Below are 19,240 nucleotides of genomic sequence, written 5' to 3' on the forward strand. Positions count from 1 at the left end.
TTCAAATGCATCTACTAAGTTTCTAGATAAAACCTACATAATGTTGTTTAAAATTAAATGTAAAAAACGCGATGTTTCTAATGATATCGAAAGCTAGGAAACGTTAAGAAAATTAATACCTGTTTTGCGACAAAAATTTTAAATCGTATCTTGTCTTTGTGCCCTTCTAAAGCCGTATTTCTCACGCTTGCTTGCTATTTCTCCGGTGTAAAATTTCATCATGCTGCTACCTTTTAAAAGTAATAATTTCTTTTCCACGTTGTCACCTGGAGGTCCTGTATTTTGATGAGTCTTTTTCCTCTCGTGTCAACCGTTCTAACCAATGACTCAAACCAGCCAAAGGCTGTTCAAAGTTGTGAACCGTTGATATGTCAGTGAAGTGAGCATCCAATGTGTGATCAGTTCGCTTACATTTTACCGTAAAAGCTTTGATCAACTCGTCGAAGTCTCCTTTTGGCTTTTCAAAACTGCACAACGTGTTTAAGCTGCCTTCGATAAGCAGTGACAGACATCAAATGTAATTGCACCATGAAGGATTTCGAGTGAATCGTCTCAGTGTCATGAAGTTGTCAACCACCGTTAAAAATTCAAAAATTATCAGTTTGGTTGAGTTGCGCATGTCTATAAAAAGGTTGTTGGAATTCAAGTAATTTACATTCAAAGGCGTAAAATAGTTGCATACACCGACGATCGCTCCTTATGAGAAATTCCTCCGCTGCCACACCTTTTTGTTCTTCTTTTGAATTTGCATATGAGATAAAATTCTTCTCTGCTCTGGCCTGGGTGACAAGTTTTTTAAGCAAGGAGAGCTTTAATTGAATTATGTCGGCCGTTTGAGGTCTTGTAGTCTGATTATCCAATTAAAGGTTTATGTGCTGTAGTCAATTGGAAAGAACTGTTGCAACGATACCTACGCATTCTTTGCCAACCTGAGCAGAAGTTATCATCAGAGTTTTGCGAGGGTTGTTTTTGCCTTTATTTGTTCTTGTTGTTAACTTTTGCCTAGGATACTTGAATCGTCAGCCTCTGTTCCAAACATTCACTTTTCAGAAATGATCTTAGAATAAAACAATTCACTGTAAAATGATTTCGTTACTTCATTGTTTCTTGACTTAGAGTAGCAAGAGTTCCACACATTCATTGATTGCCGTATTCTCCCTGTGACCTGCACATTTTCTGATCCCTCAATTTTTAAGCTAGTTGAAGATAACAGAATGTTTATGAGATTTTTTCAGTCATTATTTGATCAGAAATCATGTCTTCCAGCTCAGGGTGAAAAGAACTTAATGTAAGGTGATTAAAGAAAGAACAGTAAAAGACAGTTCGAGAGTCCTTGAAAGCCTTTCGTTGAGCATGGTGCGGTCCGCAGCAACTGAGTTCCTCCGACTTTGCAACCCAACATACTTAGCGAATTACATCTCAACGACGGTTTGTTTTCCGTGGTCATTTGAAACTCTATTTTCTTTCGTCCAATTTAGTCTGTAACCATACTCGTGATTCACAAATCGGACTCCCGCTTCGCGGTCGTCTGATTTTGTTAATCACTCGTATGATTACAGACCGAATTGGACTCCACTCGGCCCTATTACCATTATTAATCTTAGTTTTGCTCGGCGTGTTTGGCAATTAGTTTATTCAATTCACACCACTGGTCTGTGAGTTTCCTCTTTGTTGACAAACCTTAGCGTTTCCCAGCCCTCCATAAGATTGTAAGATTTAAATTGTTTATGTAATATCATATTTATGTTTCCGAGTGGTCTTCTAGATTCGAAAAACGAAGTCGAAATATACACTTTCGCTCGACATGCTCAATTTCTATTTCAAACATTATGATTCAGGAAAGCTTTAGAAAACAAACACAACAAAATACGATACTTTTTCATGTGTGTTTGATATCACCAATCAGCTGCTGATTGGTGATACCTGTGGTCAGGTTAATGAATGAACGGCAAAGCCTTCTCGATTCTCAATACAAGGTAATTTGTCGGAACTTCCTCGGATTATGGCGGCTAGAACGTTGCTAGAACATCCGTATTGCTCAGAGAAAGAAAACCAACATACGAAAACCAAAAGCCGAAAGTTACGCATTCAGTGGCTTTGGTAGTGGCGTTTCTCGCCGCTGAGAACGAAAGTTGATAACCGGAAGATTTGCCACAAGCCGATTTTGCCGTTTACCTGAAAGATTTCTTCGTCAATAAAGTCAATAAATGAGAATCTTGTAAATTGAGAATTACGCCCATTGTTGTTTCTGTATTCATGACTCAACGCATTTTTCCATCTTGAGCCGTAGCGCCAACGCACTGTACGATTATCGATTCTTATATTTTCATTCATTAAGGAAGTCGGCTTTTCTTGTCACTTAAGGGTGTTTTATTTATATCATAGACAAAAATAATAATACATGATTGCTTGTAGAAATGAAATTTCTCTTCTCGTGTTCAACTCGAAAAGAAATTCCATATCTATGCGTGCCCATGTAGTATGCTCTATTTATTAACTGAGGTAATAACGTCAGTTGGCCACCGTAAAGAGTTTGAAAGCTGACGTTTCGTGTGTCTGATACGTCGGCTTTTAAACTCTTTACGGTGGCCAATTTACGTAATCAACTCAGTTGATAACACTTTGTAATAATTAAGAGAATCTTTATCAAATACCACCTGCTGCTGCTTGCAAATGAAACTAAACGGCGATGTTTGTTGCTACGGTTGGTTTTCAATGTAGAAAGTTAATAAGTTATTTTACCGTTTTCATCATAAATTAGCTCTATTTTGGATTCTTCTTTCGTTATTAGCCCTGCACTATAGGTGTAAACCAACTTTCATGAGGCAGATCTCGTGGCTTTACTAAAAAAATACATTTTAATTGAGCTCTAAGTGAGAGAAACGCCTGAGAAAAAGTCACGAAGTTTAACAATCGTACCAAGAAGGAGAATTATGGTAAAAAGGGGAAATAATTTGGGCATACGCTCGTAACAAAGAACGAAATATTAAATTTTAGATTCAATTATCTCAGGGATGAAAGCTGTTCGGTATCCAACTGCGCTCCTTATTAACTCCTTTGGCAGGTGTCTAACATCCTAAGTTCTCTATATTACTTCAATTTGCAACTCAGCAGATATCCTTCGTATCTTTGAAATGAGACTGCTCATGATTCATCTATTTAAAGCTGTGGTAATAATCATAACAGGTTTGATAATTCATTTTTGACAGTAAGACTTTTTATTCATTATAGGGATAAGGTCGTGAGAGTAAGAAAAATATCATTCTTCTATTTTTTGGGAAAGCCGCTGTAGAAGATATAAATAGGTTCATGGGATTCACTGGATCTCGCCATTGAGCTCGGCAACAAATTGATCGGTCTAAGTATTGAAAGTGCGACAAAAAAAAAAATTGCTCGAATTTTAACCTGAAGTAAGTTCTGACGGTGAGTTAAGTAAGGCTTTAGCCGTTATTTTTGTGTATTGCTTAGCATTTTTTTTTTATCAAATCTATGATGAAAATTATCATTTATATATTCTTTCACAAAGCGCAAAATGTATTCATCGCATTCGTATGCACCAGTTTATAATCGATAGAATAAGTTGAGAATAGTCTGCTCAAAACTGTGGAAAATATATATCACATAAAACAAACAAATGAAAAATTTTAAATTAAGGGAAATATAGCGTCGTATCGAAGTATTTGCGTAAAGAATCCCCCCAGCGGAGCAAAACATAAAATGTATCTAAAAAGTAAAAAAATAAACCAATTTTAAACTAAAATTATAAGCATGATTTGCTATATGTAACCTTTGGAAGGAATAGACATGTTTTTAAAGTTTTTGAACCAAATGAAAATAATATTATATTACCTTAATATGGTGGAATTTTTCTCTCATTCTTTTTTCAACATCTCAGGCATGCACCTCAAGGTGCACTGTTTGTCGGTTTGTTGGTTTCCAGACTTCCTTTTCCGGAAATCTCTTTGACAACATTTTACCTTTAAATATCCTTTCGGTCCTTGTTTCAATTCGCTCTTGAAAAATGTGATTTCTTCAATCTAATCAAAATTTCTTCTTTTCCACATTATTCGATCAATTATTCAGTTACATGTGAATTGATTTTTTTAAATTATCATCATCATCATCATTATTATTATTATTATTATCATTATTATTTTAAATTTTCATGACAGGATGAAGACGCAAGCCCTTTTCTCCACATTATTTTTACTTGTATCAATCCTAGAGAGGATCGCCGCGGCCAATAGGATCGTGACTTCTGGTAAGTTTCAAGAAATCATGCATATTGAGTGATTACCGAATCAGAGCCAGATGCATATTGACGATTACCATAATGCAAGAATCCTGGATAAATGAACTTTTTATATTTACCTCCTTCATTGATCTTCATGGAAACAAAGGAAAAAACTTTCAACATAAAACTCGATATTACTTGGTCATAAAGAAATTCGAAAGCCAAGAGATAAAATCCATAATTTGCTTTTATTATCCTCAATATGATCATCATCATCATTATTATTATCAATGTTGTTGTCATCATTATGACAGTTATCACGCTCGCCTAAATAATTCTCTTCTTGCCCAATTTTAAACAGGGTTTATTAATGGACATTCTGAGGAGTTTCATATAGTAAACTCAGTCGCCAGTTATTTCTTTGGCTCGAACAATGTTTCACTGGTTTTAAAAGAATTCAATATTTCCGAAGCTGTAGACCTATTTAGTGAAGGTAAGATGACCCAATACTTGGTCAAGTCCTTTTTTTCAGTTTTTGAGATGTTATGAGGCCAACTAATTCAAACTTCCTTTTCTGCCACACTTATTTCAGCATCAAACGTCATCACACTTATCGAGGGAGGTACAGCAACTGCTTCCGGTTGTGCTCTTTCTACAATAACCGGCATTCCTCTCATCCGTCTCCATGGCAACAATGGACCCCTGGATCAATGTCAGCAGGATACAAAGATTATGCGTATGCCACACTAGACATACTGAAAATCTACGAGTGGAAAAATATTGTTCTTGTTTATGAGGGTAAATTTGGTCAATTCCATGGCTTCAATATGGTTATTCTTCAGCTCCTTTCAGTGTTATACAAATAACATCTGGGTACTTTTGACACATTCGAAGCGTGTTTACAATGAGATCTAACTATAACTTAGCTTTATTTGAAAGTAATCATCGAAAACTTTGCATTTGAGGCCCGCAAACAAATTTGTTTTCCCCCTTCTGTTGAGTCTTTTAATGGTCTTATTGCCCTGTTAGGTGTGAAATTTGTGGATTTTAATGCTTACTGTATGTTATTGTTTAGAGCGTCGAGTGCACGAGGCTGGAAATTTTCTAACTGTTTCACAGAAATTACGGCTGATCATTAATTTAGTTCAGTTTTCTGGGCGCGACAAAAATAAAGAACTGACTGAACCGGCACACAGAGTGATAGAAAAAATACAGAAATTTGATGCCGAAGTTATTATACTCTACCTGGGGAAGAAAAACATCGAGCTATTGCTGCAACAGGTAATAATTATGTCTTTGTTTTTATTAAGTCTTCTTTGTTTCATTGACGTAAATTTCATGGAATCTAAGTTTGAATCCGTCTCTCATTTTATGTCAGAGGCCTTGTCAACACGAAAAGACATATATATGGATCATTCAAGAACAGGTTTGATATTGGAACTTGCTATAAACATTTCAATTTTACCATCAAACCATTATTACTGACAAAAGTTCACATGGCTGACGGGTAGACCGAAAATCGATTTGGACAGTATAGCTAATCCAACTTCTCTCGCCCATAATATTCCAAGGCCTGCAGCCTACTACAGTTAGCAATGACAACTCGGGAATTCACCTAGACAGTATTTCCACTAAATTTAGAAGCTGCGTGGGAGATACTAGCCTTCATTAGCGAACTACGTTCAGTACTTAATTCATTACTTCGACAGATTCCCTTGAATTTCACCTGGTACCAAAATGTGGTGATAGCTTTAAAATTACCGCATGCTGAGGCTTCACTCGTAGATGAAATGAAACATGTTGTTGGAGACAATTTTTCAGATTTTATTAACAAGGTAAGCTTTCTTGTTTAGGAAAGATTTATGTTTTTTGTTTTTATTTGTTTGTTTGGTTTTCCCTGCGCTATTTCGCTGCCACGCTTCTATTTCCTTCTGACTGAGATGCAAAGGTATCTAATCAATTCAGAACCACACTCTTTAAGACAATTGCTGTTAAAGCCATAATGTCTTCCGTATAGTTTGCTGTCACTGTTACCAGCAACAGACCATTTCAAAACTTCTCTTTCTTTATCGGACTCTATTATTAACTGCAAGTGTCAAGGTTAAACCGCATACTCTAAGTAATTATCAGTTTTCTGGACAACGATCTCATATTTGGAAGTAGCATTATAATGTCTCGACGTAAGAGTGAAGCACTATCCTTACCTTTCACTGTGATATTCTAAGGACATTTATTTTTGTCATTACCTCAGGAATTAGTTGCCGTCAGTCATGACGCTGTCCGTATCATCCAGGAAGCAGTGAACACGGAGTCTTGTTCGTCGATAAATGGGTCTGACATTCGTCTGGAAGATAGGAACATAATGTTAACATGCATGAGAAAGGTGAGCATATTTTTCTTCCGTAATCATTCTCATTTAATTCTCAAATTATATCCACTAGAGAGTAAAAGAACTCTTTTTGAAAAGTTCTTCTTTAAATCTGGGTGCTTAGACCTCTTCTTGGTAGTTGCAATTTTGGCGTTTATTTTCATTTCAGGTTGAAAATGAAATCTAAGAATCTTATTACCCTAAACCAAATGCGTGCGTAAAGCTGAATCATGTTCACATTTCTCCGAATGAAACAGGTTGTTCTTTGTGGTATGACTGGACTTCTTCAATTTACTGAGCGTGGGGAGCGGGAAAGAATTGAACTGGAAATCTTAAATCTTCAAAACAATTACTTTAAGAGGGTGGGTGTCTTTTATCTACCTTACCACTTAACTTCATCAGTGTTTCGATTTATTAATCCTTCAATTCTCAGGAAAGCTACTGTAGCAGCTAGAATTTGCATTTCTATTTATTGTCAAGAAACTGCGAAATAATTCATTTTGTTTTTTACTCTACTGTGCAACTATTGAAATGCTTTTGCGTGAAGTTATGTAAGAATTTCGTAACGCTAGTAGCCATTTATTACTCGCCCGAATGCGTTCTGGTTTCATTATGGTTTCATAATTATAAAATGGTTTCATAATCCTGGTTGTTAGTTGATTTCAACTATCTCAGCCATGTTTGCTGTTTTTTGCTTGTGCAATGTTACTTTTAGCTAAGTATTTCACTTCCGGACCTGGTTACGCATCTTTACATCTAAATACATGTCCAACGTGTGGTATTTATCTACACCTACCGTACTCCAGAACATTGAACATCCTATTCAAAGTAGGTGACATTATAAAGCAAAATCTATTTTGTAGGTTGGTACGTGGAATTCAACCAAAGGCGCTGTTATGACTGGGAACATCAAGCGCAACATGGATAGCCCTTCATCAAAAAAAACTTTGGAGGAAAGAAAGCTTCGAGTCGTTGTCTTATTGGTAATGAGCCTCAAACTCAGATATCTGTACCTATGAGGGATTAGTCATGGAATAGTTTACTATAATGGCCAAAATTTGCCCATAAATACTCAAAATTATAGTCCATGATTTTCATGGGTGCGTAAGTATTTGGCATTCTTTATGAACAAGCTTCCTTTGAATAAGGTGGAAAATCGATGGCTTGCAAAATTGACTGTATCAGAGGGAGATGGAGGGTATTTCTTTAACTCGAAATATTTAATAATTTTTTTCATTTTCCGTCTGTGTTTCTTGAGATTGTTTATTTATTCAAGTATTTTTTGTACCACAAAAAGTGTCTTCATATTGCTCGTCACGTATTGTTATGAATTTCCATTCCTTCTGAATTAAAGCGGATAACACTTCGTTGTACCAGAGGGAGGCTAAAAAAGATCTTTTCTTGAGGTCCCTTGGAAAGATTAAGGTGTTCAAACAGAAAACAAATTAAACCACACAAACTTATAATCCAGATAGGCAGTCTATTCGCCTTGAAAACGCGTCGATTTAAAGCCTAATTATTATTATGATAATGTAATTGAATTTTCATCATCATCCGCAACAAGTTGCGTTACCAATTCAAAAACGATTATCGTTTAACTCTTTAAGTACCAGGTCTGATGGTGATCTGATGGTCAATTCTCCCCTCCAGCTATTACCTATTTCCTTTTAAATTAATTACAAGAATTTGGTGTTAGATAAAGACAACAACTTCTATTTGATGTGTTTCAGTATTCTCATTACTTGTTTGCTGGATAACGTATAAATATTGCGGGGAGAAGTTAGATTTTAATCACTTCTGGGAGTTAAGGGTCGATTGTTTTGCCATCAGGAAAGTCCCTACGTTGAGGAAAGGAGAAAGGAAGATGGCGGATTATTTTATGAAGGATACTGCATTGATTTTCTTAATGAGCTTGCAAGAAATCTCAAATTTACCTATGAGATCTACACCGCGTCTGACGGGAAATATGGCGCTGAAATGGAGGATGGAACTTGGAATGGGGTTATTGGTGAGATTGTAAACGAGGTATGCTCAAGAATTTCTCATCAAATTAACTTCTCTGATAGGTCATATCATCGGAAAGCAAACACACTAGCCAAAATCAGAAATTGAAAGGCTTAAGTGAAATGGTATCGAAAATTGTCCTTGGTAAGGTCTACAAAGCTGAACAACAAACTCTGGGTAGGAAAAAAATCGGTCCGATTTCCTGACATTCGCCTCAACCAATTACGTCCATGCACTCAAGCAGGGTTATGGCAGCAACTGTTGATTTGGACCTGCTATAACAACAATATATTGGCCTTTTGATTGAAATTTTCCTGCTGAAAACCTTACTGTATTATTTTACGTAAATGTGGGTGCGATATTACACAGAATACAAAGATTTAAATCTGAAAAACGATCTTTGCGAGCTATGGAGTTTCATTGGGAGAGAGATACAACTATAAATACAGTAATATAAATCAAATTAATAGGCTGTTCTTTTATTACCTAAAAGCGAGCAGATATGGCCCTTACCGCCCTCACTATTACTGAAAGGCGAGAGGAGGTCGTGGATTTCAGTGTCCCCTTTATGCACTACACATCAGATATATTGCTGAAGAAAGCATCGTCCGAAGACAAATACGAACTTTTGCAGTTCATGAATCCGTTTGATAATCAAGTTTGGTTCGCTAATTTAGCCACCTTGGTTATCAGCTCTGTTGCTGTGTTTGTAATAAACTACTACAGTCCTTATGGATATAAAGATGATAATGGAAGAGGGACATCAAAGGAATTCAGCTTTTTCAACAGTGTGTGGTTTGCTTTAGCTTGTATGCTACAACAGGGAGGAGATAACACACCAAAAAGCCTATCAGGTGGAGTAGAAATTAATCAGATACCCAAGTGATAACTGAGAAGTGATGGTATTCTCGCTCTACCTATCACTGTTTCGTCACTTTAAAATTACCTGTATTTTTTTTTTATGTACCCTGGCCACAGTGCCTAAGCAAAGGCTAGAAAAGATTTTCGTATTGTCTATATACCTCTATAAGAGAAGCGGTAGAGTGAGGCAGACTGGTTCGAAATCCATAAATTACACAATGGTTTAAACCAGTGCCTTCCTAAAATCCACACATTATAATCGAAGCCTAACAATTTTACCTCAAATATTTCCTAGGCCGCATACTTACTGGTTGCTACTGGTTCTGCGTACTGATCTGTATCTCAACATACACTGCTAATCTGGCAGCATTTTTTACGGTGAAGAACGCAGTGCATCCCATTAATAACCTTGGAGAACTCACGGAATCATCTTACTCTATATCAGTGCTTAGCTCATCCAGTACGTCAGAGTTTTTCAAGACTAGTGACTACGAAACATACAAAAAGATCTGGCGTAAAATTGAATTGGACGGAACACTGGTTCAAACCATTGCACAGGGTGTTCAATGGGTGAGAGAAAAAGAAGACTTCGCTCTGATAACTGACGGGCCTTATCTAAGGAAGATTGTTAGCAAGCCACCGTGTGACCTGGAAGTAGGTAAATACTGAATTAACAGTCGGCAGTTTTATAGAGACTTTGTGAGTACGTTTGGTAATAATTCCTGTGCCATTCTATATCTGAAGTTGATTTTAAGTTACTGTTTGTAAATGACCACAAAATCAACACTAAAAATGGTTAATGAAACAAAAATTAGCCGCACCAAAACATTGTGCGAGGGATTTTATGATTTCAAACAATCTTCCGCCTATAACTTTTTACTCTGATTGGCCTGACAAAAAATTCTTCACATCAGACCCAATACATTTATTTAACTCATTGCAGCTATATCACTTGTAAAAGCATCTGATTTTTCCCCTCAGTACCAGGTTTAGGCACAGCTAAAGGATATGCACTGGCCTTCCACGACAACGATCCTCATGTGCATAACTTCAGTCTGACCATATTGCGTTTACACGAAAACGATTTCCTTGCCAGCCTGGAACGGAAATGGTGGGAGAGCAAAAGTAGCTGCTCAGTTAAAGAAGAAACATGTACGATATGTCAATTTGATAAGACTTTCGTTTCCCACTGGAGTTTCCAGTAATTGTGGTCCAAAACTCCTCTTCTGCTTGTCTCTGCTAGTTTCGTTATAGCATTGAATTAGGTGGACAACAATCATTTTAACATTTAATGAAGGTCCTCAATTTCCAAAATGTGGTTCATTTAATTGTAATCTCCATCCTAATCAAAGAGGAAAGTTTCGCCAAATTGATTGACTTCACAAATTAGCACAAGAAGATAGTCTTTAGTGTTATCGAACAGGATTCACTTAAAGTGGTTTGAGCCCTTCAGTTGTAAATGGTTCACGTACAGAATCGATACCTCGCAACAAAAACCACAACATTGCTGCACATCAAGTTTTTATGTCAAGGAATCGGTAAATCCTTAGGCATATGGATGGAGGTGTACTATACCTTTATACAGTTTCGAGCAAACCGTGTCTTTCTTCCATTTCGTAGCGTTGTCTCGCAAGCAAATTGGTCTAAATAGTATGTTGGGTGTGTACTTGGTCCTGTTTGTTGGAATGGTGGTTGCTTTCCTGACCTTACTGGCCGAAATTTACTGGAAAAGAAAAGGTGAACAAGGTATGTCTCACGGAATCAGTGACTGTTGGATTGTCCATCTTTTATTTACCCCTTTTGGTCGATTAGATTTTGTGGCAAACGGGGCTGCAGGAGTAAGGCTCGAACTTTTTTTCCATGGATGAAACTGTTTATTTAATGCATATATTTTTTTGAGGAAATCAAATAAGACCTAGAGAGGCTCACATTATTCTTTTGTTTTTTCCACAGGGCATAACTTCGTTCCATGAAAATTCGACCCTCAAGACCTTCTCGAATGACTCAATATTTTATGTCGTGGTATTCTTTTAAAAAGTAAAGAAGGAGTCAAAGATTGTGTATTTCGATCATTATTTCTGTTGTTTTTACTTTTAATACTATTTACTTTTATATTAAATTCACGAAAACGCAAGGAGTGAGGTTGAAAGGAAGGAAGGAATGAGGGATTCTTCTTTGATTCAAATTCAAAAGTAATCTGCCGAGTTTTAACAACTCTTCCACACAACCTCATACTTTCATTATTGTGTATGAACTGGTAAAGAAAAATTTCATCGCATGCGCTATTTATGAGAAAAATTAAAGTTTAACAGCGTACAGATCCTTAAAAAGAATGAATTGTTTATTATTCGGCATTACTCCCAAAGCTCTTGAGAAAACTATTATTTTGCTAGAGAAACACTGAAGTTGTGAAAATTCAGCTGGTCCGACTGATAAATGCAAACTATCATATAAACTGCGGTGTTTAACAAAGATTTCTAACCGGAAAAAGCGGTAACTTCATATGTGTAGCTTGGGATTATGTATGACTTGACTCAGTCAATAAGCATTTTATTATATGACCATGAATAACTTTTGAATATTTCGAAAAGATTGTTTTTTACTTAAATAGGACGCGATAGGCTGGCGTGGGTTGTGTGTCTTCGTGTACCGGTACACAAAGGAACGAAATATTAACGAACTGCGTCACAACTCCACGTATGGATATGAAAACAATAGGAATTCCCCCGGGACAGCCCCCTGGCGTGCGTGGGGATAACCTCAAAAAAAGATTCTCCGATAAAAATCCTTCCTTTCCTTTTTCGAGTCAGAGCAGAAAATTCCGATTTATCGAAGAGCGTGGCTTATTTTCTCATTTCTGCTCACTACTGTCATTCAGTTTATGTTTTTATCCACTTGTCTTTCACGAACACATGAAATGAAACAAGTTTTCTTTATCCCTATTGTAGCATAGCTGTTAAGGAATGGCATACTTGTGAAAATGTCATGTACTTGTCAAATTAGGAATGCTTATATCGAGACGATAGTTAAGGTTAGGCGTGCGCCAAATATGAGACTTGTGTGTGTAGGTTATATCAGTCGTAGGTTGTCTCGTAATTTTGTAAATATTAAATTTGCTTGCTTGGACACCACACCTCTCAAGCGTGACAATGTAGAGAACAGCCTAAAGATCTTTGTAATCAATCTTCCTTACTAAACGAATTTTGTCTAGGTTTGGGGAGACAAGAGCGGTTTTACAATTGTGTCATAAAGCGTCACGGATAAATTTCTGATTTACATAACTTATTATTTATGAGATAAAATTAGTTCAAGATACAATCTCACTCAATAGAAGCAGCAAGATACAGTCCTTTATAGCGTCCTTCGTCATAAAAATGTCCCTAGGTGAAGAAAATTTCATGAGATAAATTTATTCAAGACTCAAGCTAACCTAGACAAAATAAGTAGAAGCGGCAACATGTCGTCTCAAATATCGTCCTTTGTTATAAAAATGTTCCGGGTAAGGCGGCATGTCAGAATATCAGCAATTTCCTGTGTGCGTTAGAGAATTAATTTTTTTTTTCTTAATCATGACTGAATTGATTCTGAATTTTCTGACAGCCGACGATCCTCTCGGGACTCACAAAGGTTTCCTTCGCGTAGCTGTCTAAAATCCATAAACCTAACAACCCAGGTCGACCCATCGTTTCTGCCTGCAGTTGTCCCACCGAACTTATTTCCAGCTATTTAGATAAAATTATGGCACCTATCGTCAAAACTTTACCGTCTTACATTAAGGACAGCCAACACGCACTTGAAATTTTTCGTGACTTTAGTTTCCTCGGCCAAAACAAACTTATTTTCACTATGGATATAATATCTCTTTATACTGTCATTCCCAATGACGAAGGTCTCCGGGCCCTCAAACATTTTTTTCGATTATCGCACTGTTAAGCCAGCTCTGAAACACTACTCCGTCTAGCCGAACTAATGCTCACACTCAATCCCTTTTCATTCGGTGGCAACTACTACATACAAACTAATGGCGTAGCCATGGGTACTAAAACGCATATGGACCTAGCTACGCCAATCTTTTTGTAGATTTTATCGAACATCAATTTTTTAGTCAACACCACGGCCCAAAACCTGAACTCTACGGCCGTTACATTGACGATGGGATCGGTGCTACCTCCTTTACCAAAGAGGAGCTCACTCAATTTATAACCGCCGTCATTTCCTTTCATCCGGATCTTAAATATACCTGGGAAATTTCCGACACTTCTTTGGCTTTTCTAGACATCAAAATTTCAATCGAAGGCAACATTTTATGCACTAGAATTTACTATAAAACCTACAGTTTCATATAAACGACGAAGTCTGAGAAACTGTGAAAAAGGTATGGAGTTCTTGACGTGTGATGGATGTGAAGACGAATACATAAATACAGTTGTATTCATCTTCACATCCATCACAAGTCAAGAACTCCATACCTTTTTCACAGTTTCTCAGACTTCGTCGTTTATGTAGTGACGACTCTGATTTTTCCGAAAAATCAGAGGCAATGTGCCAGTTTTTCGATAAACGTGGCTATCCTGCCTCTGTCGTTCAAGCGGGCCACCACTGTGCCCAACAAATTGATCGACAGTCAGCACTACAAACGGCTGAGAAGGATAGCACTGACCGCATTCCATTTACTCTTATATTTTACCCTCACAACCACGCATTTAAATCCATCATTCTTTAAAATTTTGAATTACTTCAAAACGATTCAGAGACTGGCACTATCTTTTCGCAACCCCCACTTATTTCATTCAAACGTGACACAAACATAGGCAACCCTTTGGTCAGGAGTTCATTTCAAACCAGTGACCAATCTGGAACTTTCAAATGCGCTCGCTCACGATGCAAAACTTGTTCTTTCATTCATAACGTAGATAGAATATCGGGACCCAAGAGATCCATTAAGATCATTGATCACTTTACGTGTACCTCCGCCAATGTTATTCGCAGCATAACATGCGCTTATTGCAATAAGTTATACATCGGCGAAGCAGGAAGACGACTAAGTGACCGATTCCGAGAACACCTTCGCGACGTGGAAAGAAATGACAAGGACGCACCCAAACCACTCGCTAGACACTTTAATCTTCCTAATCATTCTGAACGGCATATGGCAGTTTGCGGCCTTTCCTTACATCTAGGCAGTTTGGAAAGCCGTAAAACACAAGAACAAAAATTTATCTTCCAAATCGGCACCCTTAACCCCCACGGAATCAACGAGCGCTTTTCATTCAACTAATTTATTCCTGTTTGCTTGTCACCATATTCTCACCAATGGCGTAGCTCCACTTTCTGTACCCACATACATCCCACAATTCCTCCGATCGCTCTAACGAAGGGCTAACGCTCGAAACTTCAACTTTTTAACCCTTTACGGTGGCTAATTTACGTTTTCATGTCAGTTGTTAAAACTAAATTACCTGCCGTATACTCTCCTACCGATGCAGCATCACAGTTTCTTTAAAAACTTACCCCTTTATTCATTTGTCTTAAAAATGGACGCCTTAAGACTAATAACACATTTTGAGGCTGGTAAAGTGCAACTTAATCTTTTATTTATGTCAAATTACTTATTATATGTGGAAATTCTCCCTGTAAGTATATTTACCTACTCATAGCCTCACTATCCGATGGATAGGGGCCAAGAGTTTAAAGCCGTTGCCTCTCAACGATTAAAAAAGATGCTTGATGTTCTAATATAACACTTGAAATTTTAACTGCTATTAGGATATCATGAATAGATTAGTGATAATGATTTTTTGAGGAGCCGTTTATTCATTCTAATGATTGTGAGTTTATTCAGGAGGGAGCATATTTGGGATGTTTGGAATGTAGGTTTGCGTCAAACTTTTTAATTCGCCTAGTGCTTCATCATTTCATTCCCATGCAACTAATGCCCCATTCACAAAAAAGCTTTAAAATGTTTTAAGGTGCTTTGTTAAACACGATTTAAATTATTTTCTTCATAGAAGCTTCTTAAACCAACATCTGTCGACTTTAAGTTTAGCAGAATGAATTACAAATCAGCGATAACTTAAATATTATTGAAAGTTCAGTTTTTCAGTTCTCCGTTTCTGAATTTCATCACGCTAAATCCCGTTCAAAAATTTCATCGCATGCGCTATTTTTGAAAAAAATTAAAGTTAAACAATGTACAGATCCCTTAGATTGGCCGAATAAACATTTCCTAGCAATATTTTCACACGTCCAATGAAATGGAATTTCCCACGTGACCGAACTCATCTCGTTCCATTCCCACTTGGTGTTGATGCTGTATGTATTTTCAACTAATAAACGATCGTAGCGATATGATCCTTCCACTTTCAAAGCGTTGCTTTAGAAATGAGTTCGGGAGATTATATGTTGGTGCTGCACCAATAAAACGGCAGGTGTATTGCCATTACTTAATTTCAACGTTGCAAGGAGCTGCTTACGCAACAACGTTTTTTTGGGATTAGCTAGTCATGTGATCAAACTTCACGCCGTAAAATCTGAAAGGGAGATCAACGGAAACATTCAATTATATATAGGACGTGTTTGTATCCAAAAGAGGGCAACTACTTCCAAAATATTACAGAGGGTCCACTTGATTTGCCGACTAAGAGGATGCAACGCCTGAAAAATTTGTATCGCACAGAACCACGGTGCCAATATTATGAAGTCATCAAGATGGATAACAAATAAAAGCACTCAGCCGAAGTAAACAAAATTGATTCAGGCTCTTGCTAGTTTCGTCGTAGAAATTTACTAAGTTCACATGAACATTTTTAAAACTTTTTCTTGGTTAAACATCTATGATTCTTGAGTAAGTCCAAGGTCAAAATAAGAAATCGAAGTTCCACAATTTAAAAAGGTCCTCAATTTTCATAAATTTCCTAATGCAATCTCCTTTCGAATTGACCTCAAAATTAGCACAAAGAATATGGATAGCAATTCAACAAAGGTGCCAGTTATTTCCAGAAATGAAATGATCATCTTAACTAGTCTTTCCGGATCATGTGTACTATAGGTGGCCTCGGTCGACAATCGACCGACTATAGGTCGACTATCGGTCGATAGTCGACCGATAGAACGGCCGACAGTGGACCGATATATCGGCCGACAGTCGACCGATAAATGTGCACATATCGGCTGATGCATCGGCCGACAGTCGGTCGCTATATCGGTCGATTATCGGTCGACTATCGGTCGACAATCGGTCGACTGATATATCGGCCGACAGTCGACCGATAAATGTGTACATATCAGGTGATACATTGGTGGACTATTGGTTTATATATCGGTCGACTATCGGTCGACTATCAGTCGACTGTCGGTCGACTATTGGTCGACAGTCGACCGATATATCGGTCGATTGTCAGCCTATATGTCGACCGAGGCCACCTATAGTACACATGATCCGTGTGTCCTAGATTTCAGTCATCACCATGATGTATTACATTTGGTTGCAGTGTGAAAGAGCTCGAATGAGAAAAAGATCGACACCTTCAGCTTGAAACTTGAATGTGCTCAACCGTCATTAACTATGTACATCAAGCACTAACACAGTATATAAGAGAACGATGGGACATTTATAGTACTGAATCTCTTTCACCCACTTAATTTGATTTTTTTATTATTCAAATCGAGACGTAGATTGTACACTATTTCAAATGAGCTAAAATTGATCAATTAGTTTATATAACAGTCTGGTTATATGCACATCTGGTGTATGACTTGGTAGAAACAATGTGATTGAATGGTGCTTTTCGCACGTTCTTAGTGGAAATTCAAGGGTGATTTGTACTATCCTGCTCTTAGGTGTCAAAAGGAAACGCGATGACTTCCACTTGGATACCGATACATACATACATAAATATATACATACACATACTTCATTTATGCTCGGAAATTCACAGTGTCGCTGTAGAGCTAATATCTTCGAGAAAATAAGCTAAAATGAAATAAACATATGCTACATTACAATGCCAATATTATTTAAAACTATATACAACATTATGCATGCAGAGGGAAATATAACTTATAACCGATGAGGAAACTATTTGATAAACGAGAAGAAGGACGCAAATAATGCCAAAATAGCTGAACCTCGGTTTTCATCTTAAATTAATTCAAATAATCTCTCCGACAGGATGTTCAAAAGAGAAAAGTCAGAGTACAATATAACTCTTTTTCTTTGATTGTCAGGTATAACAAATTATGCAAGTTGTTTTTAGCAAAGAACGCATGAAATATTCTACTTCGTTCTATCGTTTTCATCCCTTGACTTGTCATTAAAAATTACGAGCAGTTTTTTGAGCCCGAATTACCACGGTACGATGTTTTCCGGTTTGATGTCCAAATTAGATAGACATTTATGTCTGATGATATTGCCGCTTTTACTTCATTTTGAGGGGTAAATATCAAGACTATTTATCTCAGCTGATGTGAAACTGTCTGATACGGCCCTCGATGCTTTCGTTCTCGGTAAGTATACATATCTGTTTACCTCGGCTTTGAACTAGCTTGATATTCATTTAGGTATCTTACTTTTACACACAAACAGATGATGAAGAGCACGATTTCCCCTCAATTGTATCACTTGTCAGTAAAAAATGTCGAATTATCAATTTAAAAAATCAATCAATCAAACTGCACTCTCCTGTTTAGAGCTCGGTGATAAGAACCGCCTACTTGTAAATCTTACTAAGGATACAACTGACCCAGACTCAGCTGATGGTAAAACCCTAACTCTAAATATCTGATGAGGACCTACACAACAACGAAGCAAGTGTAGCAGGAAGTTTTTAAATTCTGGAATTCTTAGTGGATAAATGATTACGTTTACGAAAGAATTGCTGTATTGTAAAACCCTGATGATGAATACTGTCAGTTGCAGATGAGAAAAAGATGGAAAAACATGCAAATTTACTAATATGTTAATAATCTGGAATGGAAGCCAGGTAAAAACAGAAGCTCCTGTTATCAAAAGTAATGTGTTTGCCAATTTGGTCTCTCTGATGATATTGTTATGGTTACATATTGGTGATTTTTGTTTCCTCCAAATAACAAAATACGCTACACACATAACTAATAGAGGTGTTACAGGAAACAAAACTAGAAAGTAGATTACCCTGTCTCTTATAATGAAGTTTAAGTATACATCAGTGAGAACAGTGAATATTGCTGCTATGATCCACGGTATGGAAATGGCACAGATATAAATACGAAAGTTTGCAGTTCTATGACGATAAGGCCAACCAACAGAGAACATTCTTTCCAAGGAAATGACTGCAAGTGTATAAATGGACGATGTACTTGTAAACATGTCAACAATGCTGAAAACACGCCATGTTGTTATTGAAGCTAATTCAAATGCCGCTATGAAAAGAGGAATGGCCAGTCCTCCAACCAGTAAATCAGCCACGCCCAAACCGATCAGAAGAAATGAGGACCGCTTTCGGCGTCTCAGCTTAGAAAACATCCAGATGTTTAGAATATTTCCAGCAACGATCAAAGTTGCCAAAAATCCAAAACATAACCTCCAGAACATATTCCATGTGTTGAGATCCATGGCAGTGGGATGCTGTTTCTATACCGAAGAAACCTTTTGGTATCAAAACAAAACAAAACTTGTGCTATGTTACATGAATCTTTCATTTTTGAAATAACCTACTAGTAGTTCAAAGTTTCCCTCGCCGCCAAAGTGTGGCTTCGTCACTCAGTCGGTCGTAGCACCCAAGAGGGTCTCAATG

General features: G+C 37.2%; 2 protein-coding genes across 2 annotated transcripts; one reads left to right on the top strand and one right to left on the bottom strand.

The window, feature by feature from the left end:
- The first annotated feature begins 4,867 nt into the window (after positions 1-4,867).
- On the top strand, positions 4,868-11,555 carry LOC131776908 (glutamate receptor 3-like). Its single transcript, XM_059093115.2, has 13 exons — positions 4,868-5,032; positions 5,310-5,515; positions 5,613-5,660; positions 5,944-6,069; positions 6,486-6,617; positions 6,860-6,964; positions 7,466-7,585; positions 8,433-8,627; positions 9,100-9,460; positions 9,763-10,125; positions 10,449-10,619; positions 11,088-11,213; positions 11,421-11,555. The coding sequence occupies exons 1-13, from the start codon at positions 4,945-4,947 to the stop codon at positions 11,438-11,440; spliced, it is 2,061 nt and encodes a 686-aa protein (XP_058949098.2). The 5' UTR covers positions 4,868-4,944; the 3' UTR covers positions 11,441-11,555.
- A 6,577-nt stretch (positions 11,556-18,132) lies between these two features.
- On the bottom strand, positions 18,133-19,059 carry LOC131776873 (adenosine receptor A2b-like). The gene has a single exon (XM_059093077.2). The coding sequence runs from the start codon at positions 19,057-19,059 to the stop codon at positions 18,133-18,135; it is 927 nt and encodes a 308-aa protein (XP_058949060.2).
- Positions 19,060-19,240: the final 181 nt, after the last annotated feature.

Source organism: Pocillopora verrucosa, chromosome 3, assembly GCF_036669915.1.
Source record: "Pocillopora verrucosa isolate sample1 chromosome 3, ASM3666991v2, whole genome shotgun sequence".
In the NCBI taxonomy this organism is placed as follows: Eukaryota; Metazoa; Cnidaria; class Anthozoa; order Scleractinia; family Pocilloporidae; genus Pocillopora; species Pocillopora verrucosa.

Coding starts and splice junctions, on each gene's coding strand:
- LOC131776873 (XM_059093077.2), bottom strand. CDS start 19,059: ATGGATCTCAACACATGGAATATGTTCTGGAGGTTATGTTTTGGATTT.
- LOC131776908 (XM_059093115.2), top strand. CDS start 4,945: ATGTCAGCAGGATACAAAGATTATGCGTATGCCACACTAGACATACTG. Junction 5,033..5,309: donor TATTGTTCTTGTTTATGAGG/GTAAATTTGGTC, acceptor GTTATTGTTTAG/AGCGTCGAGTGCACGAGGCT. Junction 5,661..5,943: donor TATGGATCATTCAAGAACAG/GTTTGATATTGG, acceptor TTACTTCGACAG/ATTCCCTTGAATTTCACCTG.